This window comes from Leptodactylus fuscus, chromosome 4, assembly GCF_031893055.1.
Source record: "Leptodactylus fuscus isolate aLepFus1 chromosome 4, aLepFus1.hap2, whole genome shotgun sequence".
Lineage (NCBI taxonomy): Eukaryota > Metazoa > Chordata > Amphibia > Anura > Leptodactylidae > Leptodactylus > Leptodactylus fuscus.
In genome coordinates this window covers 194,141,730-194,169,405 of record NC_134268.1, presented here as the reverse complement: position 1 = coordinate 194,169,405, position 27,676 = coordinate 194,141,730, and the positions used below count along the sequence as shown (strand labels likewise).

General features: G+C 42.4%; 1 protein-coding gene across 2 annotated transcripts in view; it reads right to left on the bottom strand.

The window, feature by feature from the left end:
- Nucleotides 1–27,676, bottom strand: part of ZMYND11 (zinc finger MYND-type containing 11) — a 50,972-nt gene that overhangs the window by 12,431 nt on the left and 10,865 nt on the right. For both annotated transcript variants that reach the window (XM_075271620.1, XM_075271619.1), the window contains exons 2-12: nt 25,917–26,054; nt 20,924–21,083; nt 17,313–17,366; nt 15,948–16,109; nt 13,467–13,544; nt 9,516–9,608; nt 8,009–8,096; nt 6,053–6,108; nt 4,170–4,247; nt 3,569–3,687; nt 1,222–1,429 (exon numbers count right to left, since the gene is read on the bottom strand). In XM_075271620.1, the coding sequence (XP_075127721.1) occupies nt 1,222–1,429; nt 3,569–3,687; nt 4,170–4,247; nt 6,053–6,108; nt 8,009–8,096; nt 9,516–9,608; nt 13,467–13,544; nt 15,948–16,109; nt 17,313–17,366; nt 20,924–21,083; nt 25,917–26,050 (1,230 nt within the window). In that variant the 5' untranslated portion in view covers nt 26,051–26,054. The remainder of the gene's footprint in view (nt 1–1,221; nt 1,430–3,568; nt 3,688–4,169; nt 4,248–6,052; nt 6,109–8,008; nt 8,097–9,515; nt 9,609–13,466; nt 13,545–15,947; nt 16,110–17,312; nt 17,367–20,923; nt 21,084–25,916; nt 26,055–27,676) is intronic.

Here is a 27,676-nt window from a genome sequence, read left to right as displayed (position 1 = left end):
GTTGCCCAGACAATATATCTCTTTATGTCTGCGGGAAACTAGGACACGTTGTGAGAGGTTGTGCGAGGACTCCAGGTGTACTCCAGGTGATCTGTCACTTCTTACAGTCCCTATAAATATCACCGTAAATTACGCTCATGAATAACAGAATCCTGGCAGCTCAAAGGCGCTAATAACATAAATTGGTCTGTTTGTACATTGCTATGGCGATGCAGGGATGAACCGGAGGCAAGGTTTGCATTTTACCGAATTATAGATTTTATCTATTCAGATACCAGATATCTCCAATTGTAAAACAAGAAGTCCTAAATGAATATAAGAAACTTTATAATATATCTTATTAAAGAAATAGGTTTTCTATTCAACTTATCAGGTGGAGTTGCTACTAATATAGAAGTCTATGGAGAGGGGAAGAAGAGGCTGGTGGAAAAGGCACACACTGCTACACTATGAAGGAGAAAGCTCTTGTAACTCTACTATATCTCGTAAGATAGTGCTCTACCAGAGAATGAGGCAATAACTCACTTACTACCTGGCAACAGCTGCCTCCTCCCCTTTCCATAGACTTCTTTGTTTGAGGATGGATATTGATATCTCTAGTAACTTAAGATAATCCTTTAATAGTCCCACAGTGGGGAAATTTCAGTAACTTAGTGCCTATTCACATGGTCGTGTTATGCAATCAGATGGGGGAAAGTACTTGAGGTGTTCATAAAAACTGCCCAGAAAACATCAAATTCTAATTTTACGTTTAATCATAGTTTAGTAAAGATTTTTTGAATAGAAGGGGAAAAAAAGGCAAAAACAGGGTGAGCAAACAAATGGCACAGAGGCACGCAGGATTCACCTGTGAAACCCCTAAAATAACAGGGGCGGGAGGTCCAGACATACGGGATCATACCAATTCTAATTGTAAATGTATTAATAGTAATACACGAGACATCGTATGGCATCCACTACTTTGCTGCAAGTTTTTCATTACTACTAATCCACTATTTTATTGTTAAATATTAATATATATTTAGGTTTTTTTAAATAATGGAAATTCTCCTCTCCATTAAGGGGTATGGGGTATCTTGTAATGTGTTGGCGGATGTTTCTGATGTCCCATTATGTTATGAGATGGAAATACCTTTAATGGGGTTGTCCAGGCACCAGACTAAGGAATAGATTTATTGTGACAATACTGCGCCATAAAGGTACGTTCTGCAGCCCACTTGCCTGTTCATTACTAGTCGATGAGATACTGGATTCTGCTTCTTCTTCCCCTTTATCTTCTCCTTTGGATTTCCAGAACCGGCCTTCACGTAGGAAACGTTGGTGCAGCTGCAGCTCATCGCAGGCTTTTTTCCAGCCCATGCTTCGCTTTACATGGAGCTGATGTACATTAACAGTAATTTCCTGAATATTCTCTGATGGAATCCAGGCCCTGGTTAATAGACAACAGTTTTACAATAGATCACTGGGATAGAGAACCTATAAAGGGATTCCAGGGTCTGGATATTGGTGACTTATGATTAGAATAGGTCATCAATGAATGGGAGCTGAGCCGTAGTAAACCCGCGCAGCCACTATACAGGGGACAGATCGGTGTTGTTCTGGATCTGTAAACTGTTCAGCTTCTCGCAGAGTGGTTCTTAAAATCATCTGATCGATAGCGGTGATATGATTTTGGGAACCTATCCCAAGGGTATCAATAGCTACATCCTGGAAACCCTTTTTATGCTTGTACATGTGTAATATGAGGCAAGCATTCCTTCTGTAAGGATCTCACTTGCTACCTGTATCTTGGCTAACATGCTATGCTTTGATGTTTTATTAGTTTTCACCTACTACGTTGCAGTTGTGTCATTGTGCCGGCTACTGCAGCTCATTCACGTTATAGAAGACCTGTCCCCTCTTCTGACATTTTATTAAATACCTGTAACCCCATGAAACAATAACTCTGGAACATCTTTCCTTTTTTATTTTGTGTCCCTACACAGTCTAACATTGTCCAACAAGTAATGATGGCGTCAGACTATGTTGGGACACACCCCTTTGACAAAAGAACTGGTGCCTTATAAGGAAACAAGCATGTGAATAATTTAATGGGAATATAATGTAATCCTAAAACAGACACGGCAACTGGAATATCCTCTTCATGGAGACAACATGGCAGTACCCAGTCCAGCCACACTTGTATGGCGCTGTGCCTGTGTGAACAATGTGGAGGCCTCAATGGGTCTGACCACCAGACAAATATTGATGGCCTGTCTGCTGTATGTGCAAGTCCTGGGAAAACTCCTTTATTACAAGGAAGATACAATGATTTACAATGGTGACCAAGACCTTTACGCTGAATTCACAACTTCATTGGGGGTCTCTGTTATCCTGGTCCGTCACAAGACCACAATACCTGCCAACAACGGATCCCGGGGGAACACATTAACTATAATGGAGTCCGTTACTTTTTTTTTTTTTCACAGACACCACTGTCAGACGTGGAGAACTGTTTTGTCCAAAATTTCTGCACCAGAGTAGAGATGAGCGAGTAGTATTCGACTGAATACCTCCCCTGCATAGTTATTGGTGTAATCGGTCAAATACCAAGGGGTTAAGCGCCGTAAAAATTTGATGCCCCTCCCACCTTTCCCTGGTGCTTTTTTAAACCACTAAGGATTAGTTTACAAGTAAATAACGTGTGGCTTATTTTGGCACCAGAAAAAAAAAGCTTCCTAATTGAGGAAGCTTTTTTTGGAGCTTTTTTTTTTTTTTGTAAAAACAGCTTTAAAAAAAAAAGCCAGGCTGTTTTCCCCTCCTGTAAAGTGAATGGGCTGAAAAAAAACTGTGTCACGTTTTTTTTTTCCGTATTTTTGCAAAAAAAACTGCACGGAAAAAAATGTGTGGTTTTCACCTCCCATTCACTTCTGTTGCTTTCTTCAGGCGGAAAACGCCTGAAGAAAGGTCATGTCGCTTCTTTTTCTCTGCTAGCACAAAAACCTGCTAGCAGAAAAAAAAGCTAGCAGTCTACATAGACTAACATTGTATGGAGGAGGATTATGACGTGAATTCCGCTGTCATAATCCTCCTCCATGTCCACGTGTGAACTAGCCCTAACTGTGCAGGGGAGGTAATCGATCGAATACTACTCGCTCATCTCTACACCAGAGGCTCTGAATGGAGACTCCGGCACAGATGTGAATGTAGCATTTATCTACTAGCGGCCTCAATAATATCACGCATAACAGCCATGCCCTTTGACACACTGGATACTTGTTACCGAGTCTCTGACTAATAATGACAGCGACAACTAATGTGTGAGACAAGCAGAGAGAACATTGTTTACTGCTATACAGACAATTATTAAAGTAGGTCACCGTGGCTAAGAGCGTTTCCTGCTGGAGGACGAAAACAAGTCAATTATAAGCCATGAGGAAGTGACCTCTGTGTCCTCATCGAACAGAACTACTATACCGGTCCATCTATTATTATGTACTCTGGCCGCTCTCGGTAAATAGTCTCCACCGTATTTTTTTTGTCAATTTTATATTGGTATAAATTGACCCCTGTGGAATTATGTAGGTACCTTTGGTGATGATGGCCAAAAAAACGAACATCTACTTGATTGTCTTCCTTCTGCATTATTTTAGCTGGCCAGAAGCCAAAGCCCTTCATCTTGGCCCAGACCAGCTCATGGTTAGGGATCTGTAAGAAAATGCAGTCTAGAATTATTCCGACAATAATAAAATATATATCTGTTACTAAAAAAGAACGCATAGAAATTAAGAAAGAAAAACAAAATGGTCAACAGCAAGATTAAATAAATAAAAAAATAAATATAAAATAAATAAATAATAATAATAATAATAATTATTATTTATATATATATATATATATATATATATATATATATATATATATATATACACATATACATGTTATAAAAAAATTTAAGCCTTGTGTGTGGGTTCAGAGACTCCTTAAATAGTGATTTTTATCCAAAAAAAAAAAAAAAAAAAAAAAAAAAGAAGCATGCAGAATTTTCTGAAATTGTCTGCCATGTCTGAATCTGCCCCTGGGTGTGTGCAGATGTACAATACACATAGTAATACCTTGTTTATGAGCAGAAACAAGTAAAATAAAAACCGTTTCTTCGCGCAGGCAATGAGCAGTTTTAATATACGTACACATGGATAGCAGAACCAGTTGTCAGGCCGAGCATTTGACAAAAAGAAGCAATTTTTGCACAACTGTAGCTCATCCAACTGAAAGTAAAGAAGAAAAGTCATAGACACTTGGTTAGTAAAAATGCACAAGTTTTCTTTCTAAAAGATATATACCCATAGCAAACAAGCACATTTTCCAGAGATCCAGAAAAGTTGTAGCTTATGTGGGTGATGTTTCTATTATTTTTACTCTGTGAATAGTATTTTTAGTTGCCCCATACTTGTCATGAGGAACATACAGAGAACTCAATATATTGACCTTCCCTTACAGAGGTTGTGTGAGTTTCTAAAAAGCCCAGACAAGTCCCCACGTATGCCTGGATGTTCACCAGATGATGTAGATCAGATGTCATTTCTCTGTGCAGCAACTTTGTTTTGATGCTGCCAGGGCTTAGTATATAAAAGTACAGTTTGTAGGTATCCTCACCCCTATCACAGACATTGCCTCTATTAATAGTTACCTTCATGGCCCTCAACTACAAGGTATACGATATTAAATGTTGTAATACATCAATAGAACACAATTACATAGACAGTCTGAAAATGTGGCAGATTTATCATAGTGACTGATGCTGGATGATAAATCTGGTGCACCTTCAGACAATCTAGTCTGGGTTTATACCACTTCTTAGTTGGCCTGCTTTTGCCAGTTTTCTTCAAAATTTTGGGGCAATTTGGAGCACTTAAGCTGTGCCTGCTCCTTTTATGTGGAACCAAATCCATTTTAAGTCAGATGAAAAATTTGTATAACGGGGTTCACACCTGCGCTCATTGTCCACCCAAAGTCAGACATGCAGGACTTTGTGTCCGGTTAAAAAAAAAAGCGTTTTCCCCGCGGACAGACAGAAGCGCACACGGGCGGTTACTTTTGCAAACCCATTCAAGTGAATGGGTTTTCAAACTGACCGCTGGGTTTCCATCTCCTGTCCAGTTTCGCGAGACAGAAGACGGAATCTGTCCGGATTGCACAAACTGGACAACGAGCCCCCCGCTAACATTAGATGGACCAAAAACGTGCCAAGGTCGGGCAGTCACAACAGTAGACCTAACCCACTATGTACACATGTATACACCAGACATCTACTACTGAGATACGGCTACTGACATCCCACATATAAAACACAATTTCCCCCCAAAGAGAGGGAGGGAAGAGCAATGGAGCCATAAAACCCTGGATGCCTTTCTAGAAAAGATAACTATTACAGGTTATGGTTTCTAGATTTTGTTACAGACAAGTTCTTTCAGGGTTTTATACCAATTGCCTGATTGGTGTCAGGAAGGAATTTTTTCCCCTTAGGGAGCCGTCACACAGAGTACACGCTCCACTCATTCTGAACATAAACTGGTTCAAAGTGAGCGGGGTTAAAACAGATCTCATTGATTTGTATGGGTGCCGGCATACGCGCGCTCCCCATTGAAATCAATGGGAGGCTTTTTTACCTATTGCTTTCAATATGATACACTCGTATGCCAGCACCCATAGAAATCAATGGGATCTGGTTTTACGCCGCTCATTCTGAATGAGTTTGCGTTCAGAATGAGCGGAGTGTTTACTCCGTGTGAAGGCTCCCTTAAAATGGAAGGTGGAAAATCATACTCATCAAGAAAATGGCAGCTATGTGCATTCTGGCTGGGATCACACCTGTGCCCGGTTTCCGTTCGGGGATTCCATATCCCATTCCGCGTGAAAAATGCAGAGAGAAAGGTCCTGCAAGTAACTGCTTTTTAAACGGATTGAGTTTCCGATTTTTGGGTCCCCAAGCGAACCCAAAGAACGGAAAGCCATGCGCAGGTGTGAACCAAGCATCAGGTCTACCAAATCACGTGGGCACTGCTCAGCTTACCTCATGACAAGTGTCCTTGTACAGAACCTTTGCCACATCAGCCTGCTCACTATCATCTGTAAGAATTATAACAGGGCACATGTTAACCAATGCCAGAGCAACATACCTGCAACATGATATAATAAAGCCAGAATATCACATGCAACAGGCACAGCACTGCTCTGGCTTGAAAATGAAAAATTATCTTGCAAATATCTTGAAAATATCAAATGTGTTTGCACAAATAAATCCTCATGAGGCCGTGGCTTAGGGCTACCTTGTGGCACTGGTATAATGAGATGTTACCAGGCAGCGAGGACATCAAGGTGTTAGGTTATCTCGCCTACAGCTTTAGTGTTGCAGTAGCACTACCCTGCAGATAATGGATGAATATATCTAATCTAACTGACCCAAAAGTGTCTCATGTGAAATAAAACAGGAAAAATGTCACTGGCAAGTCCTATTGCTGAAGTGGAATTCATATAAATATATATATATATATATATATATATATATATATATATATATATATATATATATATATATACACGTGTATATATGTATATATATATATGTATATGTGTATATATATATATATATATATATATATATATATATATATATATATATCTACAGTTATTGGAGTCCCACTGAGCAAGACAACGCTAACAAATTTAAAGGGGCGCTAAATACAGAAAATGATCCTATTTTGTCTAGAAATCTATAAAGAAATCTCTGCTCTGCTTCTACCAGGAAATAAATTTATGGTATTTTCCCAGGATATCTCTAATAGTTGCGTTACCCACTTCTGGGACTCACATCAATCCCTACTATGAACCGCCCCCAGGTTCCTTGCCACGGCTCTAACTCACCGCGATCTCGCTGAAAACACGGTTCTTGTTGGTTGGGCTTTGCAGAAACAACTTAGCTTTCCGAGCTACGATGTTTCCATCATTTCCATTCACTTCTATGGGAGTTATGGAAACAGCATAGATGAAAGGGCTACACTGTATTTGTAAAGCCCCACCACTGAGATCAGTCTGAAGTTCTGAAGTCTGTTAGTGAGGTCGCGGTGAGCTAGAGCCAAGGGATGTAACCTGGAAAATGGGGATCATTTTAAAGATAGGTGCGGATCCCACATCTGCCCGACATTTATGACTTATCCTGTGGGAAAATCCCATTAATTCAACTATGTTCCTGTCGCCTTCTTTACTTTGCTGTGTCTAGCAGTAAGACAACTGGCTTGAGCTGGAGCATCTCTCTTTTACACTGTCTGCAGTAAGACAACTGGCTGGTGCTGGAGCATCTCTCTTTTATACTGTCTGCAGTAAGACAACTGGCTGGTGCTGGAGCATCTCTCTTTTACACTGTCTGCAGTAAGACAACTGGCTGGTGCTGGAGCATCTCTCTTTTACACTGTCTGCAGCAGAACAAAAAGATCATTCATCTCCCTCCCTTGGCTAGGCCTGAACCCCTCAGTCTTCCACATGGAGCAGGATTTCTATAAGACTGTGTCAGGATTATGCAAAAAATACAGCAGACTGACATGCAATGGGCTGCTATATATTTCTTGTTTCTATATTTCTACACTTAGTATTTGATTGGGTTTAGTCTTCCTATATGGAGGAATTATCCTGATCTTCAGTAACACTGTAAAGAAACATAGTTTTATAAGAGACTTGGGATCAATAGTGCCACTTCTGGACCGTATCCCCCCCACTGATCTTGTTTTTTAGTGTACCGTATCCTCTACACTCTGCATCTCATATACCTATGTTACATATGGTGGTACAGTGCCGCTATAAGGCAGCATTATGGCTGCGGTGCTTTGGACCCATCTGTAAATGATGGACCATTACATCCCATACAGCGGTAGAAACGGCAGCACAGCTCGGGCCTAAAATGGTTTTCAGTAAAATCTGTCCCCTTTCCAAGCAGAGATTATCTCTTGATAGGATAAGAAATAAAAGTCATCACCTCCATAAAAAATAATGGTGTTGTGGAGCAGAAGCTGAGCGTCGGCTTTGAACTCTTCATAACTTTTATACTTTCCTTCATTTACTTTCTGGAAAAAAAAATGAAATTGTACTGTAAAAAAAAGAGAAATAACTATGGAATCCCTCAGAGCTGCAGTTAAGGAGAAATTGAAGTAAAACCTCCGTGTGATTATTATCCTGGGGACCTGAGATGGCGCTAGAGGTGCTCAGTAAAACATGGAGGTTATTAAGGAAAGAGCTGCAAGCTAAGGTGCAATATGACAAGCGGACATAGTTCATGTATTTACGGCTGTGCGAGGAATACGGTGTCACTGGAAGTACTTACACTATAGCTCCAGAAATATTATAGCTCCATTCTATACACCGCTGGAAGGCCAAGTATAAAACCACAGTACAATACAATACGTGCAGACCGGACCTGAATGCGCCATTCACCTATAGCAGACATATTCTATGTGGAACGTGATCACGTTGAGCATACTGAGATCTACACTTATAAGTGGTAATAGTGATAAGAGTCCTACAAATTTACATTACAGGGGTGTTCCAGGACTATGATAGTGATGATTTATCCTTAAGATTATAATAAGGGATAACTTTTTTTTTTTTTATTGATGATGTCTTCAGTAACAATAGCCTGAGAAACAACACTTTCCCAAGAGCCTACACACAGCAGATCAATACTACTAATCTGATAATGATGACCTAGGGACCATCTCTATCAAAGTCTCAGAACACGACTATAAAGTGAGAATATATCACACACTTAATGGAAGAAGCTGCAGCAAGACCTGATAATAATGTGTAACCACAAATGTCCTATAGTGAGCTACACAGTCCAGCCATATTAATGTGACCACCTCCCACTTTTGATGACAACGTTAAATAACCAATCGCAGAAGGCCCGTGTCATCAGCCATCTGGGTGCACTCATCATTGTGGAAGGCACGATGGATCAACACAAGTATGCATCTATCCTTGCGGACCATGTTCACCCCTACATGTGAAATGTTTTTCCTCAGACTGATGGCATCTACCAGCAGGACAATGCGACGTGTCATAAAGCTCGCAGTGTACGTGCGTGGTTCGAGGAGCACCAGGATGAGTTTACCATACTCCCTTGGCCAGCAAATTCCCCGGACTTGAACCCAATCGAGAATCTGTGGGACCACCTCAATCGGGTTGTTCACGCCATGAATGCTCAACCGCATAACCTAGCACAGCTGGACAAGGCACTGGAGTCAGCATGGCTCAACATCTCAGTGATCATCATCACAACATCCCCTCTCTTCCTGCACGTCTCGCAGAGGTCCGCTCTGCCAAAGGTGGTTATTCTGGATAATGACAGGTGATCACATTAATGTGACTGGACTGTGTATAACACTACAAATGTCCTGTCTGAGGAGAGTGATGTGCGGACGGCCAAGGATAGTCACACCGTACCTCCAGTAGTTCCGGACTTTTACTTCCCTTCTATAGATACTTACCTCATTAATAGTGGCCACATCGATGGCGGTGTGCACCAACCGTCTGTACATGGGATGTTTACTGTCCTTCCCTTTCTTGTTCAGTTCAATGGCCTGAAAAAGAAATTAGTTTTTAAGTTTAAAATCTGATTTTTACTTTGGCAAAAGGTTTGTTCTTTATTATATCATCAATAAGCATTAGTCACAGAACAGCCATAACAATAAAACCTAATATTATCAGGTTTTCATTATGCAACCAAAAAGTTTTGTCGTAGAAAGGACTCCACAAGACCTCTTAAGGTGTCCTGTGGTATCTCAGACTGAGGATTGGCAGAAGATCCTTTACATCTTAGAAGTTGTGATGTGGGGCCTCCAAAGACCAGACTTCTTATAACGGCCAATCCTGTAAATGCTCGGTCGGATAGAAATTTGGGGAATTGAGAGGCCACATCAACCTCCTGAAATCTTTGTCATGCTCTTCCACTCAATTTCAAAAAAATTTTGCAATGTGACAGGGCACATTATTCTGAGGGCCAACGCCATTAGGTAGTACCATTGCCACCAAGGGGTGAACTTGGTTCATTCATGGTTTAGGCCCTAAGGATTCCTGTATAGCATTCCCTGGGTACAAAACTCTCTATCTAGCAGCATGGATTCTGGAGCCATCTGTCCTCAGAGGGGTGGAGTTGAATAGCAAAGTGACCTGTGGGCTGAGATCCTTGCGCTTGCTCATATTTCTGTTTCCAAAAACCCACAGCCCACTGTGCAATATGTCATAGTAAAGAGATTATCAATGGGAATCGCGTCACCCGTCAGTGGCTTTAATGTAGCGGCAGACCAGTGAATAATATAAGGCTAGGGCTCTATGGCAATAACTCGGCCTGCCACTGCATGAGGGAGCCATTTTTACAGACACAAACTCTAACAACGTATCATACTGTACATAGATCATCAATGAAATACCCATCCCCCATAGGGCTGTAACCATTACGAAATCACAGAATATAGATTTTTTTTTTCATGGACCAAAAAGAAAAGGGATTCTCCTCTGCAACAGATTCAAGGATTGAGAAACATGGAGGAAGCACCGACCCATTCATTTCATGCGGTGAGCCTGGGCCACACAACAGATAGGAATGGGAACGGTCTTGTGTTTTGGCCTACACGGCCCATAATAATACACGGCGTGTGTATGGGGCCATAAAAAATATCTCTTCAGTTTACTAGCAATTAAAAACATGGCTGCTAGCTCACTGCAACAAAGCGCATGTACATGTGCATGGAGCCTAAAGGATACATTTCTAATAGTATATCATGATCACCAGGAAATAGAAACAACAGTGGAGAATACCTTAACACTCTGACAACATGCACAAGTAGCCCTGGAACAGTCATCACACTAAATGAACATTGGTGTAGCACTATAGCGCAAATCCACACAGTATCTCGCATCGTGGGATCTGAGGTCGAATTAGCTGTGGAATTCAAGGAGAGATCGAAGAGGAGGCTTATTTTTACACAGTCCTGCTTTGGTCTGTGTCTTCCATTGATAATACAATGGGAGGGAAATTCAGGAAGGGTCAATGAATCTGGTGCTGATTTTGCAAGGAAAAATCTGAAAAAAATCTCCGGGTGTATAACAACATTAGGGCTCACTATTCACCTACATGTGTTTGGGTGGTATATGTCAGCATACCCGTCATCCTGTACTATAGTACAACCCAATGGGAAACATCCAGTATATGTACAGTCCTATGAAAAAGTTTGGGCACCCCTATTAATCTTAATCATTTTTTGTTCTAAATATTTTGGTGTTTGCAACAGCCATTTCAGTTTGATATATCTAATAACTGATGGACACAGTAATATTTCACGATTGAAATGAGGTTTATTGTACTAACAGAAAATGTGCAATATGCATTAAACCAAAATTTGACCGGTGCAAAAGTATGGGCACCTCAACAGAAAAGTGACATTAATATTTAGTAGATCCTCCTTTTACAAAGATAACAGCCTCTAGTCGCTTCATGTAGCTTTTAATCAGTTCCTGGATCCTGGATGAAGGTATTTTGGACCATTCCTCTTTACAAAACAATTCAAGTTCAGTTCAGTGTGATGGTGGCCGAGCATGGACAGCCCGCTTCCAATCATCCCACAGATATTCAATGATATTCAGGTCTGGGGACTGGGATGGTCATTCCAGAACATTGTAATTGTTCCTCTGCATGAATGCCTGAGTCGATTTGGAGCGGTGTTTTGGATCATTGTCTTGCTGAAATATCCATCCCCGGCGTAACTTCAACTTCGTCACTGATTCTTGAACATTATTCTCAAGAATCTGCGGATGCTGAGTGGAATCCATGCGACCCTCAACTTTAACAAGATTCCCGGTGCCAGCATTGGCCACACAGCCCTAAAGCATGATGGAACCTCCACCAAATTTTACAGTGGGTAGCAAGTGTTTTTCTTGGAATGCTGTTTTTTTGGACGCCATGCATAACGCCTTTTTGTATGACCAAACAACTCAATCTTTGTTTCATCAGTCCACAGGACCTTCATCCAAAATGAAGCTGGCTTGTCCAAATATGCTTTTGCATACCTCAGGCGACTCTGTTTGTGGCGTGCTTGCAGAAACGGCTTCTTTCTCATCACTCTCCCATACAGCTTCTCCTTGTGCAAAGTGCGCTGTATTGTTGACCAATGCACAGTGACACCATCTGCAGCAAAATGATGCTACAGCTCTTTGGAGGTCATCTGTGGATTGTCCTTGACTGTTCTCACCATTCTTCTTCTCTGCCTTTCTGATATTTTTCTTGGCCTGCCACTTCTGGGCTTAACAAGAACTGTCCCTGTGGTCTTCCATTTCCTTACTATGTTCCTCACAGTGGAAACTGACAGGTTAAATCTCTGAGACAACTTTTTGTATCCTTCCCCTGAACAACTATGTTGAACAATCTTTGTTTTCAGATCATTTGAGAGTTGTTTTGAGTAGCCCATGATGCCACTCTTCAGAGGAGATTCAAATAGGAGAACAACTTGCAATTGGCCACCTTAAATACCTTTTCTTATGATTGGATACATCTGGCTATGAAGTTCAAAGCTCACTGAGGTTACAAAACCAATTTTGTGCTTCAGTAAGTCAGTAAAAAGTAGTTAGGGGAATTCAAATCAATAAAATGATAAGGGTGCCCATACTTTTGCACCGGTCAAATTTTGGTTCAATGCATATTGCACATTTTCTGTTAGTACAATAAACCTCATTTCAATCCTGAAATATTACTGTGTCCATCAGTTATTAGATATATCAAACTGAAATGGCTGTTGCAAACATCAAAATATTTAGAACAAAAAATGATTAAGATTAATAGGGGTGCCCAAACTTTTTCATAGGACTGTATATAGTGGCATACACATTGCAGGTAGACATTGTGAAATCTTCAATGGAAGGCTTGAGGCAGTGAGTACAAAGCCTAAGGGGCACATGTTCCCTCCACCAAGGAAATAGTAAAGGTTACCATATTGATTCCACACTTTTTATAGAAATGGTAGTAAGTTGATATTCTCATAGTAAAGGACAGCTTGGCCTTCCTATAAGACTTGTACAGCTTTGTCTTGCAGCCTGGAAGTCTCAGCTCCAGATTTTATCATGAGACATTAGTAGAATTAGTGATGACGGAAAGCAGCGCACCCTCATGTCTAATCCTAATCGCACATGATGGCCACAGACATTACATAAGGGCTGGCTGGAAACATCTATGAAGACAGTTTTGGCCATACAATCATTTACAATCATGGTCCGGGGAAATCCTACAAGGCCTTTGTAGGGGAATAAACCCCAGTGATGACTGGAGAAAGCCCAGTATACATAGAAATAAGACATGTACGAGGATAGCGGCGGCTCCTGCAAGAAGGGATTACCAAGTGCTTGAGACGGCACTGAGGGAATCGGCTCACCCTAGAAGTAAAACCTACCCTCTCCTTCATACGGGACACAATGAATCGCAGGTATTTACCCATCTCCTGCTTGTTGGGGCTTTTCTTCTTCATACTCTGAAGAACAAAAGATAGAGAAAAGTCTTATTTAATGTCATGTAAGCAAGTTACAAAAATCATATACGTTAGATTAATAGAAACCGAGCCAAATTTTGCGAAAACCAACCATCTAATGTGTATGGGGAACAACTCTCCGGACAGTAGATGTAAACTGAATTTCAACATGTCTTCATCCTTTTATTCTAAAGAAAGATAAGCTACCACCAGAGGAATTCCTATATCCATTTAGAACAGGCTGAGCCGAGTGTGCATGTGCGGGAGAGATGGCTGTCAGCTACAGTTTTTTTTTAAGCATGTGACCAACTTAAAGGGATTTTCAAGTTCACCAAAAAAAATCAGTTAGGGGGAAAATACTATAAAATAATATACTTAATAATGAATTACCTGTGAGATGGGGAAGAGGGGACGGAGCAACTGGGATCACATGATTCGGGTGTCATGACATCACCAGAACCATGAGGTCAATTAAAGCATCCTGGGACCAGGTAAGTAAAAGAGTACTCCCCGGACAACCCCTTTAAATCTACTGTCATTCTAGCGCTGCTGCTCCCTACCAGTCTTTGTTTACTTTGTTGTATGAGCAATATGTCAGTCCATGTGACTGCTGTAGCCAATCACTGGACTCGGCGGAGTACAGTGCAAGACACTGAGACAAGCGACCATCTGGGTGGACGGTGATGTGATGGTTGCAGCCATAGGAACAAAGATCCGAGAGGATAGGAGGGGTAACATGAGCACTAGATCACCAGATACACTGTAATATTCCAGAATCAGGAGATAATCGTACACATCAGGCAGAGTGTTTGCCTACATAGGCAGTACGGACACTTACAAGTCATTCCTGCTCCGCTAGGGATTCTGGGTAATAAAATATGCAAATCTATTCTCCAGGATGTAATTAGGAGAACAGTGCACTCTGTATGCCGCCCTCTAGAGGGCAGCATCCTTAACATCATGCATGACTCAGTTAAAAAGTCTAATTAATCATGATGCAGATTTAATTGCCAAATTAATTGCCGCATCATGATTAATTAGACTTTTTAACTGAGTCCAGCATGATGTTAAGGATGCTGCCCTCTAGAGGGCGGCGTACAGAGTGCACTGTTCTCCTAATTACATCCTGGAGAATAGATTTGCATATTTTTTACCCATATTCCAGAATGTGAGCGATGATCACAGATAATGGCTGCGGAGACTATCTATATTCAATCTAGACACTGAGTACATTTCAGGGACGGATGACACAACCTTAAATGAACCTTTAAGAATGTTGTCAGCCGGGGCCTGTATGGCAGGAATCCGCCACCAGAGCTGAAATCCAGAGACCTGAAGCTTGCAGGAAACATTATTGTGTCTAAGCAGAATCTGTCCGACGTCGTAAACCATTGCTGAGTACATTGCACATACAACTGCAGCATGTCTTAGATTCTGTCAAGATTAAGTATGTTTTAAATGACAAAGTTTATTGTGGTTTTTCAGTTTTATGATTCTCCCAACGAGCAAATAGAAGAAAAAAGCAGCATGTAATAAAAAGTAGCATTGCTGCAAAAGACGTGCTGGGGCTGTGAATCCCAAGGACTAATTTGGATGGGTCTACGGTACCTGCGGGTTTTCTAGGATTAACCATTGTTGACCTATCCTGGATCTCATTTGAAGAGCCTGTATTTTTCATGTGGACACCGAACAGAAACCACACGGAACCCTTTATAGTCTATGGGGTCCGCCGGTTTCCTAAGGTAACTGCTTTTTATGCGGACTAGGTTTCCATTTGGGGGGTCCATGAACAGAAACCCATGCGCAGATGTGAACCGGGTCTTAAACATACACTTCAGAAAAAAATCAGCAAGAGTATTGAAATGATACGTTTTTGTCCACATGGTAGCATACTCAAAATGTGGTGTGAACAGAGCCATATACAAATACAAGAGATTACATCTGTAAAGTATAGTCAGTCTCTGGATGTTTTATTGAATGTAATCATTTCAATTATTGGGAATACACTATTTTTGCAATTTCCCAATATTGCAGTGACTACAAAGCAGAGGTTCAGGTATCCACCTAAAATGTATCCGATCCCTAGGCTGCTTTCACACAAGAGGGCTTTAGTGATGAAACTTGGTGTCAGATGGATTTACTAACTTGAACACTACGGAGGGAGACAGACTGCTAGTTCTAGTTATTTCGATGCAGGGTGCCCCTGCCAAATAATGTCCTTGACTGTAATCACTATGGGACATTACTTTGCAGACATAGATGACATAATACTAGCAGTTCATCTCCTCTCATAGTGTTCAATCCAACAGACCGACTTTCAGCCATGATGGTGGTGTGAAGGCAGCCTTATGCATTGACATATTTCACATATTTTACTATACGACCGGACTGTAGATAGAACCTTACCTTGCAAACCGGGCACTGCCAATGGTTACTGCTATCCCTGAGCCTTAAATCATCAGGTAAACATTTAGGGTGGTAGACACGAAAACACTGGTCACATATCATCACCTCTCCGGGTAAATGACATTCAAAACAGTACCAGTCATGAGTTTCTGCCTCCCAATCCTAGGAGAAACACATGGTTATTTGGCAAGGCAACTGGATAAGGAGATGGGAAAGGTAAGTAGCTGGACCTAAAATTTCAATCAGCCATTCCTTATTAGACGATAACCCATCCGTGCTGCAAGAGCGTGCAATGTGTTGCTCTTCGAGTTTAGGGGTAGTATTTTTGCCCCTGTTGTAAATGTACCCCCAAAATAGTCTACAATAAGCCCAATGAGACCCATATATATTATGTAGCTTACGGTAATACACATGCTCAGATATATACAGTACAGAGTGGGGATCATGTACAAGCCTCAGCAGTGAGAATGTAGCTCCGTGTACATACATGTGGCATGTAATTCAATCTCAACTGTAATACCTGGGAGAGCCTATAGAAAAGAATGGGGTGGGATAGTGTGGGGGGGGGGGAGCACGTGGTGGGGTGTAGGGTGGGGGGGGGGAAAGGGGGCGTGTGATTGGGTGGGGGGGGAAGGGGGTTCGAGGTCATGGGTTGGGGGGGAAGGTGCGAGGGAATGGGGGAGGGTGTAGGGAAAAAGGGGGAGGGGGCAGGGGGGAGAGGAGGGGAAGGGGGCCAGCGGGGCGCAAGGTGGGGGCCTGGGAGTCCATGAGTGCACTAGTGTTCGAAGGGCCCGCTGTGGCCACAAGGCAAAGGGGGGGCCCGGGGCAGGCGCTGCAGGTAGGTCGCGCAGGGGGTGAGGGGGCCGCGGACGAAGTTGCAGATAATGCTAGTAGATTATAACATAATACATCCTAAAGCAGATACATGTAGTACATAACAGTTTGCTGAAGGTGCACACACCCTTTTTTATATTAAACTCTGGATTATAATCCAGCGTTTCAGAGGATGGATGTTGATAGAATATCCGTTCCCTTGTTCCAAGATAGATACTACAATATAGGCACTTGCTTACAGGAAGCATTTGGGGCCTCTAGTGACAAAACATAAAGCTGCGGCAACACATTACAGGCTCTTCCACTTCCACCGACGGGTTACCAGATGCTGCGATCTACATGTTCACACCCTATATTAGTGAGGGAAATGGATAGTGAACTGTAATTTATCGGAATTAACCCCAATGCAGACTTGCCTCCCACTTTATTTAGGCTACTCCATATGGTCCCACTGCTTTGACTATGGAAAATGACAAAGAAATTGTTGGCTTACATACTTGCAAAGCTTGATATCAAAGCACTTTAACAAACCTCAGGTGAATTCACTGATTTTCCCTCTCTTCCGTGAATTTGGTGATGTTTCATCTGCAATAATTTACAAAAGTGTTGTGCTAAACAGAATTGGCATATTGTGGAGGGATTGCAAAATAATCAGGTAAAAAAAAGAAGACATTTGGTAAGGAAAATGCTATAAAACAAGGGGGGCCGCCTTAATGATACGGAGGTCCATCATATATTTTGGTATACCATTCATTAAGGATAGGTTTTAATTTTCTCCTGAAAGGGACAGTATCTATGCAGGTCAAACCAGGGTATGTGGGGGTGTGAAAGTGGACCACAAATCTTACCGCCATCCGAATATACAGATAAAAGATCCAGCTGGTGTAGGCAGTCTTACAGGCAATGCTCCCTGGGAAATATATGCAAATTAGCTCTCCTGGGAAGAAAACTGTCTCCTGTAGGTGGCACTAGTGAGACGGACTCCTGATAGTACATGTGGACCTCCAAGCAGGCAGGCGCCTGTGTCATCTAATGCCCTATGCAGTAGTATTGGGTACATAACACGTCTCCATAAGGTTCCTGTACGCTACTCATATCTTAATAGTAATATGTCCTAGAATTAGTAGGAGACTGCACTAAAGTTGGAAGCCTTCTTATTCTCAGTCTTCCGCATAGCAAGGTGAGTTTGTGCAATCTGTTCACATGGTGCACGGACTGTGAGGTGATGGGGCTCAGGGCCATGGGAGCTAAACCTGTCTGCATGGGTGCTGTCGTGCTACTGTGGTTGCAGTACTGTGGTGGATGCCATAAAATGCACCCATTACTTTAGGGACCCAAAGGAATGAGGTCACCATGAAGGGGCTAGTGGGCTTGTGCACTCTGACCAAAATGTATATCAGGAATCTTATGTTCAGCTTTATTAATTTAGCCTAACGGCAACAGATCACGGCGTAATATGTGGATGTGCAGGTCATGTTCTAATTTTCTTAAAAGGGTTGTCGAGGTTTAATTTTTGATGGCCAATCCTCAGGATATGATCGATAGAGGGCCAACTATTGGCCCGAAGACTGATCAACTGTACAAAGCCGCTTAAAGCACCTGTCCTGTAAACAATATGGGGGTGTCAGCCCCCTATCGACCATATGGGGGACCATAAAGATAAGCTTGGACAACCCTATTAATGCTGGCACTGTTAGGCCGGTATTCCCTAGTCACACGTTACACTAGACACTACATTTTCTTCCGGAGGAGAGCTAACAAGAACTTTTTGTGTCCGTTGCATTCTTAAGAAAAATTCCCATACCCACCATATATAATCCCACCACCCAGTGCTGGCCCTGAGACACCATCTTTCCATCCTGGCCTGTACAGGAAGCGCTAGTGGCACGTACATACTACCAGCATCTTCCAAGCAATGTCAGTGACAAGACGAGATCTTCCAAGATCCATTGCCCTAACCTATGGGTCATCCCTATTACTAAGCCAAGGCTAATTGTGCACTGATGCATGGTGGACAGCGTGGCTAGTAAATTATTTATCAGGAATCTAAATGGTCATGGATCTGTATGATGTAGAATAGCAAGAAAAATATCCTGTACGCTACCATCCAAAAATACAAAACACAACGGTATGTATTGACTAAGCCATGCATGCAGAGAAAAAGTATAATACAATTCAGTACTGGTACCAGAGACGATACATGCACTATATGAACAGATGATCTGTATGCCTGCGTATAGAAAGGCGGGTTTACTGCAAGCGTGTATATATGAGGCAGGCATGAGTCCTAGCGTTACTACCTACCCAGCTGGTTTTAGGGCTTAAAGGGATTGTCCACGGTATTTTAGTATTGTGGCAGGAACAACAAAAACATACTCACCTGTCACAGGTGAGTCCTTTCTCCTAGGCCACGTTACGGTCCCTGCAGCGGCCCAGGGCCTTTCTGGTTGAAGTCCCCGCCACATGTGACCATTGAGGCCAATCAGCAACCTAAGGAAGGGACTCAGAACGTCACTTACATATGTCACCTGTGATGTGTCAGTGGTCACGTGTGGTGGGGACTTCCGTCGGAAAAGCTCTGAGATGCTGCAGGGACTGGACACAGGAGCACCAGGGAGAGGACAGCATGTTTTGTTTTTTGTGTTTTTTTCCATCTACCTCAGGCTGCTTACACAATACTAAAATATTGTGGACAACACTTTTAAAGGGAGTCTGTCGGTAGGAAATTGGTATCAAATTAAAGGGGCTCTATCATTGGGAAAAGTCATTTTTTTTTAACTAATCACACCTTTGCATAGCCTTTACAAAGTCTATTTCACACCTACCTATAGTATGTAGATTGTTTCAGTGGTTTCTGAATAAGTCAGTTTTTATTCACATGCTAATTAGACTGGTGCACGATGCATTGTGCACTCCTCTCCTGTTGTTTCCTATGCACAGGCTGCTTCTGCTGATGACTCAGCTTCCTGTTTGCACACACATAGGAGATAATAGTAGAGACTAGTGCTGCTGGGAACTTCCTGTGCTGGCTGTAAGCTCATTAGCATATGAATAAAACAAACTTATTCAGAAACCACTGAGGCAATCTACATACTAAAGGTAGGTGAGAAGTAGCATTTCTAAAGAATATGCAAGGATGTGTTTAGATAAAAATGACTTTCTCAGTGATAGAGCCCCTTTAATGACAGTACCTTGTAGGGTGGCTTCTACACTTTACAAAGATTCTTTTCATACTTATTATAATCATCCCTATTCTAGGTATTTCTCCAATCAGAGAGAGAGTCAGTTCTGTAATACAGCAGGAAAGCCAAGCAATGTAAAAATCAGTTCAAGGCTTTCCTATTTAACTGTCAGCGGAGCAGAGGCCAAACTGTCTGTACACTGATCATTCTGATAGAAACCAGAAGGGGGTGCTGCTAAGTAAGGCTGTTAGCGGAGGATCCAGCCCATCCTCATATTACATCATAATTAGATATTCATCAACTTTAGCTAACCTAGGGATAGTTCATAAAATAAAAAAGGACTTTTTACCACCTCTACCAATAACTTCTCATTGTTGCATCCTTCATTAGTCACCACTCCACTGATTCTGAAGCAGATGGAATTTTTTTCTCTAGCCCCCACCATTCCTGAGCAATTATTTCTATTATTTTCAGCACAATTATGCAGGTGGGTGGTCCTACAATGGAGCAGGCAGACAGGAACTGCCCAGCTGACTGCAGAAAGCATAACTGTGCTGAAATTAACAACACGGATTGCTCAGGAATGGTGGGGATAAAGACAAAATCCCAACTGCACTGGAATATGTGGAGCAATGTCTATTGAATAAGAGGTGGTGAAAGGTCCTATATAAATAATTTCAAGGCAATTTCCATATATATATATATATATATATATATATATATATATATACATATATATATATATATATATATATATATATATATATATATATACATACATACATACATACATATATATACACACAAAGCCTTAGTTTAAGATTAAGATGTAGAGGTGACGACTAAGCAGAAAAATGGAAGCAACAGAAATAGTGTATATGTATTAAATAAGGACAGAGAACCATATCTGTTCATGCCATATAAACATAAGCTTGCCTTATATGTACAGGTAATACTCACAATTTCATCCCCTGGTAACCAGTAACCTTCCTGCTCAATACCAGCTTTAGATCCCTTACATCCAACAGTGAGCGTCTCCACTATCAGGCCATCTTTTACGGCTAGGCTGAGTTGGCGTGTGATTTCCTTTGGGTGCATACCATGAACGCGGGTCATGTACCTGGAGGATGACAAAGGGCAATAATGGTTAAATCTTCCATTCAAGCAAATCTCGGAAAAAGGAACCAACAATTGGTTCTAAACTATTACATAGGGATTCTGCTTAATATTTAGGGAGGACAAAGTACAGGCACTAGTAGAAGTGTCGACACCACCTTATGTGAGACCACCTTATGTGAGACCACCTTATGTGAGACCACCTTGTGTGAGACCACCTTATGCTGCAGCTGAAACCACATATAAAAAAATGGCATACATTCTTATTGCGATGGGGTTGTGATTTTTAAGTGTCACCTGCATTGAACATCACGGCAAAGCTGGGTGTTTTTTCCTGTTGTGGTTTTGATGCCATTACACATCAGACCGCGGATCTCACCGAAAGCAAACGCACTATAACCGGGAATGTGCAACCCTGGCAATACATAACACAGAAGACGTACTCAATGCGGAAAGGCTACGGAGCAAAATGTGGTGACCTGACAAGTGAAATATCCAATCTACATATGTGAATGAAGCTGCTTCTGTAACAAGCTCCATTCAGATGACAGAGACAGCTGCAGAAATTTCTACAACAAATATGATATATGTGAACCTCCTTGTAACAGGATACGGACACATTGTTATGGAGATCATCTAGGTGAAGATTATTACAAGAGGATTTACGGTCTCCCCAAAAAAACTGGCTGGGGGGCAGGGAAGGGGATAAAATCCTTTAATAGTCCCACAATGGGGATATTTCAGTGATACAGTTTCATGGTTAGTACAGTAGTATATAACAAGAGAGAAACACATACAAGCTCATGGCAGATAGAGAAATCCTAGGAATCATAGCAACTAAAAAGAAAGAAACACAGACACACTGCAGGATCATTTAGTTCTCTGTGCAGAGTGATGTTAGTAATACAGCCGAATGTGGTTGGAGGACACGAGGAGGGGACACAGCATGTACGAGGAGGGGTCACACAGCATGTAGATATAACAGGCAGAAACGTTTTTGCAGAGGTGGGGGACATGGGTAACTATCATGATAACATGTGGTAGTTCTTTGGTAGGTAGTGAGATCTCACAGCGCAAAATGACCTCTTGTATAAGACTATGGGTCCAGCACTACTGCAATGACATCAGCGCCCCCTGTACATGGTCGTAGCCAATCACAGGCCTCAGTGGTCACATACAGTCGTTGGGTACGTCATCGTTGCAATGGATCCAGCGCCGCAATGATGACGTAACAATAGCGGCAGATACAATGGCCACAAGGGGGAGTACTGACATCACTGCTGGAGTGCAAGAGCTGGAGCCCAATGCAGGGGATCAGGGCCCTTATTTTTTTTTTTTTTTTTAACCCTTTTTTTGCCCTTAGCAAATTTCTGAGAGGCCAGAAACCTTATTTAACTTTCTCTTCAACGTTATACTAGACACATGAGGCTGTATGACCTCAGCCGCACCCAACGATGGTAAACGTGGTCCTGTTGTGACCTGCATGGTGCCACGACCGTGACCTGGCATTAGGCAGAAGTCCAATCACGACCTTATTCACTGCCATGAGGTGTGACTGGTAGCTTCATATTGCACGGCCAAAAGTCTCATGTAACCCTCACCTAAGTCTCAGGACCCACAGACATGAACTTTATCCACTTTATAACTTTTTTTCTATTTTTTTCCCTTTGGAGATTTTTTTACTTAATGACTTTTAGTAAAGCTAAAATTCTCCTTGAAAACAGGTGCCCGCACCGTTCTCTGCCGCCGCCGACCTCTTAGCGAAAGGAACGCCATTTCAATTTCCACTTGATTTCATGTTTACAGCAGTTTGTGTGACACAAAACTAGTTTTGGGGCCTCAAAAATATCCCTCCAAGGAACCGCAGAATAAGAAAGAGAATGAACGGTACGACAGTGTATGTAATATATCACCCTGCTGGAGCGCTGTTAGGGGGCCGGGGAGAGCTTTTAGTGAATAGAATTTCATTTTAATGAACCTCCGTCCGTTTCCTGACAAATATTTCAATTATGAGGATGAAAGAGCGCCCTGGTGTAAACCGTGATCAATAGGCAATAAATTATCCTAGGAGATGTGGCAGGACGCCAAGGTCTCGGTCGCTTTCTAGGCCAAAGACTATGGGGGTTGAATGAAAGTTACTGTCAGCTAGGAAGGGTCAATTCATTGAAAAATAACCAAATCGGCAGTCAATCCGGATAACCAGCGTGATTTTGTGCATGTCAGTAGTTTGAGTTCAGTTATTACAGTATTCGCGCGCTTTTTATATGTCCATATGTCCAAACCAAAAACTGCTATTTTTATACTCTGGAGTCTCTTCAGACCCCGCTGTGTTACTCGCCTCTCCTGGTATGTCCTTGCACTCTCACACTGACAGTACCAGACTATGTAGGGGCATGTCTTTAGGTCAAAGTAAATGGTAACACTCAGTTGTCAATTTTTTCATCAAATTTAACGCAAAAATGGAAATGGAACAAGGCACTGTGTTATGGGAAATACAATCATTATAACACGAAGGCCACATGTAGTCTGCCCTCAGCAAAGTTAAGCCTCTGCAAATTGCTGCAAAATCACCATGATGTAAGGTAGCAGTGTCTTGCACTGGGGGTTTTCAACATGGAGCATGTCCATTACTGCTGCATATTTGGCTGCAGATTTTGAGCCTTTAGCCCACAGGAAACCGCATGTAAAACCTGCAAAACAAACTAGCCAATTTCAGCTGGTCTGGTGGATCTGGTGCAGGTCTTTTCGTTCCGTTAGTAAAGTAGAAAAGTAAAGAATACGACAGCAGGAAGCTTCCATCAATTTTTTACATGAGCGTAAATGCAGAAGGACAGTAGATGGAGGAGTTATACATCTGAATTCTACAACTAATGTCTATTGACCCTAATGCCCTGTGTGTCATAGATAGCTGTGGTGGTGGAGTTGTCACATCCTATCCTAGATAGATAGATAGATAGATAGATAGATAGATAGATAGATAGATAGATAGATAGAGATAGATTGCAACCTCGATTAAAACATAGTCTACTTTTTATCCCAGTAAATCACATGGTTTCACAACTGTTATGAATTTATGTTCACATACTATATTAGACTGCTCTTGCAGCAGCTTACTTCAGCCAGGTCTGTTATCTCTCTGTGTAAACACTCAGATAACCCTCAGTAGATTGTGTACACACATTTGCATATTATCTGATCTGCTCCAGGCAACATGCTGACACACTGGGTGGGAAAACGCCTTTTATGCAAATTGGCAGTTTGCCAATTTTAAACATGTCGGTAAAAAGAAAATCTAATTTGTCGCAAACGAGGAGAGCTATGAAGGAAGCCAGAAGTCAACAGAGTTCTCCTCAAGTAGAGCTGAGGGGGATCATCGACATCAACAACGCACTCATTATATGGTGTCCTAGCAAGTTGCTGAGATGCCAGTACAATCACGGGCACGGTGCAAGGAACAACTTCAGTGCCAGGCCAACTTGAGAGCTGCCGAAACACTGGAGCAGGTGGATCATCAACACCAACAACACGCTCATTATATGGCGTCCCAGCAAGCTTCTGAGATGCCGCAACAATCACGGGCACAGCATGAGGAGCGAGTTCAATGGCAGGCCAGCTTGAGAGCTGCCAAAACCCCGGAGCATGTGGATCATCACGCCAACAACACACTCATTATATGGCGTCCCAGCGAGCTGCTGAGATGCCAGAACAATCACAGGCACAGCATGAGGAACAAGTTCAGCAGCAGGACAGCTTAAGAGCTGCCGAAACGCCGGAGCAGGCAAATCATCGACGGCATCAATTTGCTGAATATAGGCGGATCATCAACAACCCACAGACGAAGTCGTGGGCAGAGGATATTCATTTATATAAGGAAAGTTTTAACAAGCAATTGAAAGAACACCTTCCAACAGGACAGAAAGTCTCCTGCTATACATCCAGCAAAACGATTACTTAAAGCAGATCTGTCACCTATGTAAGGGCAAAATAGTCCAGGAACAGGCACAGATTTATTAATCCGGTCTAAAAATGCATCAGATTTTGATGAGAGATGATGAAATCTGACGTGTCTTTACACTCTCTGCACAGTTGTGCAACTTTTGGGTCTTTTGCTCTCTTTGCATGATCAGATGGGCGTATCGAGGCAGAGCTCAGTGGGAGAGGCTATGGCCTCCCACACCCTGCAAGATTATTATAATTTATGACAGAAACTGGAAAGGTAACTTGGAGGAGCTCTCCTATCATAAATACAGTGGACTACTAAATTGGGCACACATTTTCTGGCACAAAGTCGGCGTATTATTGGTGCACACCCCTCTGTGCCAAAAAATGCCCCACTTTCCAACCTGCTTGTCACTCTTTAGAAACCAGTCATGAGTTATACCTGAAATCTATACCAGTTTTTGACTTGAGACCTGGCAAGATGTTCTAGGATCATGAAGAGCATTAGTAAAAGACTGGAAATAACAGGGTTAATAAATTCCCCCAATAGTTTTTTGAACCCATTCCTGTAACATCTTACCTCATCTAGGGAACAGATTTGCTTTAAGTTAATCAAGTGCAAATGAAACCGATTTCCTTTAAAGGGCAGGACTTCAAAAACATGGCTGCTTTGTTCTTCTCAGGAAGTGACATCATGTCCATTGGTCACCTGGCCATGCTGCAGCGCAGTCCCACTCATTTTAAGGGATGGAAAAGCAGCACTGCCATGTGACCAACAGACATAATGTCACTTCCCGGGAAGAATAAAGCAGCCATGTCTTTGTAGGTCTGCACAACTCCTTTTAGGATCTCTGGTCAGGGATGGTTTATGAGAAAGACTTATTAGTAAGTGACTTACTTAGTAATCCGATCAATATTTGCGATTTGCTTCTGATTTCTGATCACTTCTATAGCCGTCCATAAGTACTGAATGACTTTTGTATCCGCTTGTCGCCTCTTTGTTAGACGAGCCATGCTCTTATCCGTTTTCATCGACCTGTGAAACAATACAATGAAAGAGAAGACATTAGGTATTCAATGGCCATTTGTCATAATGCTGACTGTAGGCGAAAAATAGTCTTTTTTCCAACTTCGACCTCACAGCCCTACTCAAACGGGTGCCCTTTTGGCCTACGTTGGGGGGAGGGGGTGTACATTAGTATACCTTGTCATTCTGCTGTGTGAAGCAGCACAGTCTACGATGTAAAATAAAGTTGAAGCATTATGTACCTAGTAGGTCCTCTGTCTCCCCAGTCGTCCCACTATACAACCACGTAGTCGCCCCCTGGTAGGTCTTCTGTCTCCCCAGTCGTCCCACTATACAACCACGTAGTCGTCCCCTCGTAGGTCCTCTGTCTTCCCAGTCATCCCCATATACAACCACGTAGTCGCCCCCTGGTAGGTCCTCTATCTCCCCAGTGGGCCCACTATACAACCACATATTCGTTCCCTGGTAGGTCCTCTGTCTTCCCAGTCATCCCCATATACAACCACGTAGTCGCCCCCTGGTAGGTCTTCTGTCTCCCCAGTCGTCCCACTATACAACCACGTAGTCGTCCCCTCGTAGGTCCTCTGTCTTCCCAGTCATCCCCATATACAACCACGTAGTCACCCCCTGGTATGTCCTCTATCTCCCCAGTGGGCCCACTATACAACCATGTAGTCGCCCCCTGGTAGGTCCTCTATCTCCCCAGAGGGCCCACTATACAACCACGTAGTCGCCCCCTGGTAGGTCCTCTGTCTCTCCAGTCATCCCACTATACAACCATGTAGTCGTTCCCTGGTTGGTCCTCTATCTCCCCAGTCGTCCCACTATACAACCACATAGTCGTTGCCTGGTAGGTCCTCTGTCTCTCCAGTCGTCCCACTATACAACCACGTAGTTGTTCCCTGGTAGCTCCTCTGTCTCCCCAGTCGTCCCCATATACAACCACGTAGTCGCCCCCTGGTAGGTCCTCTGTCTCCCCAGTCGTCCCACTATACAACCACGTAGTCGTCCCCTGGTAGGTCCTCTGTCTCCCCAGTCGTCCCCATATACAACCACGTAGTCGCCCCCTGGTAGGTCCTCTGTCTCCCCAGTCATCCCCACTATACAACCTAGTGTTATACAAGCAGGCATCACTGTCAAAGAAAGTGGCTTGAACCTTGACAGAGATGACGTGGCTACAGTAGTCACTGGAACATGTCATTGCTGCAGCATAATCTACTGGTGCTGGATATAAAAGATCAAGGCTCAAATCCTGCCAAGGAAAACATCTGCAAGGAGTTTGTGTGGGTTTTCTCCGGGTACTCTGGTTTTCTCCCACTCTCTAAAGATATATTAATAGGGAATGTAGATTGTGAGCCCTGTATGGGGCAGTGACTGCCAATGTCTGTAAAGTGCTGCTGAATAGGATGGTGCTATACAAGTAAGCATAATAAATAATAGGAGAGCGTCTTGGATTTGGCAGGAACAAGGTGATCCCTTGGGGTAGTGAATGATAAATTTTTGCTTCAAGCTCACCTTTACATAATAGTATACTAAGGTGCCATGTACACGACCATAGTATTTATCAGCAATTATGGATACAAGTACAGACCCATTCATTTCTATGGGCCCATATACAAGTCCACAGTTTT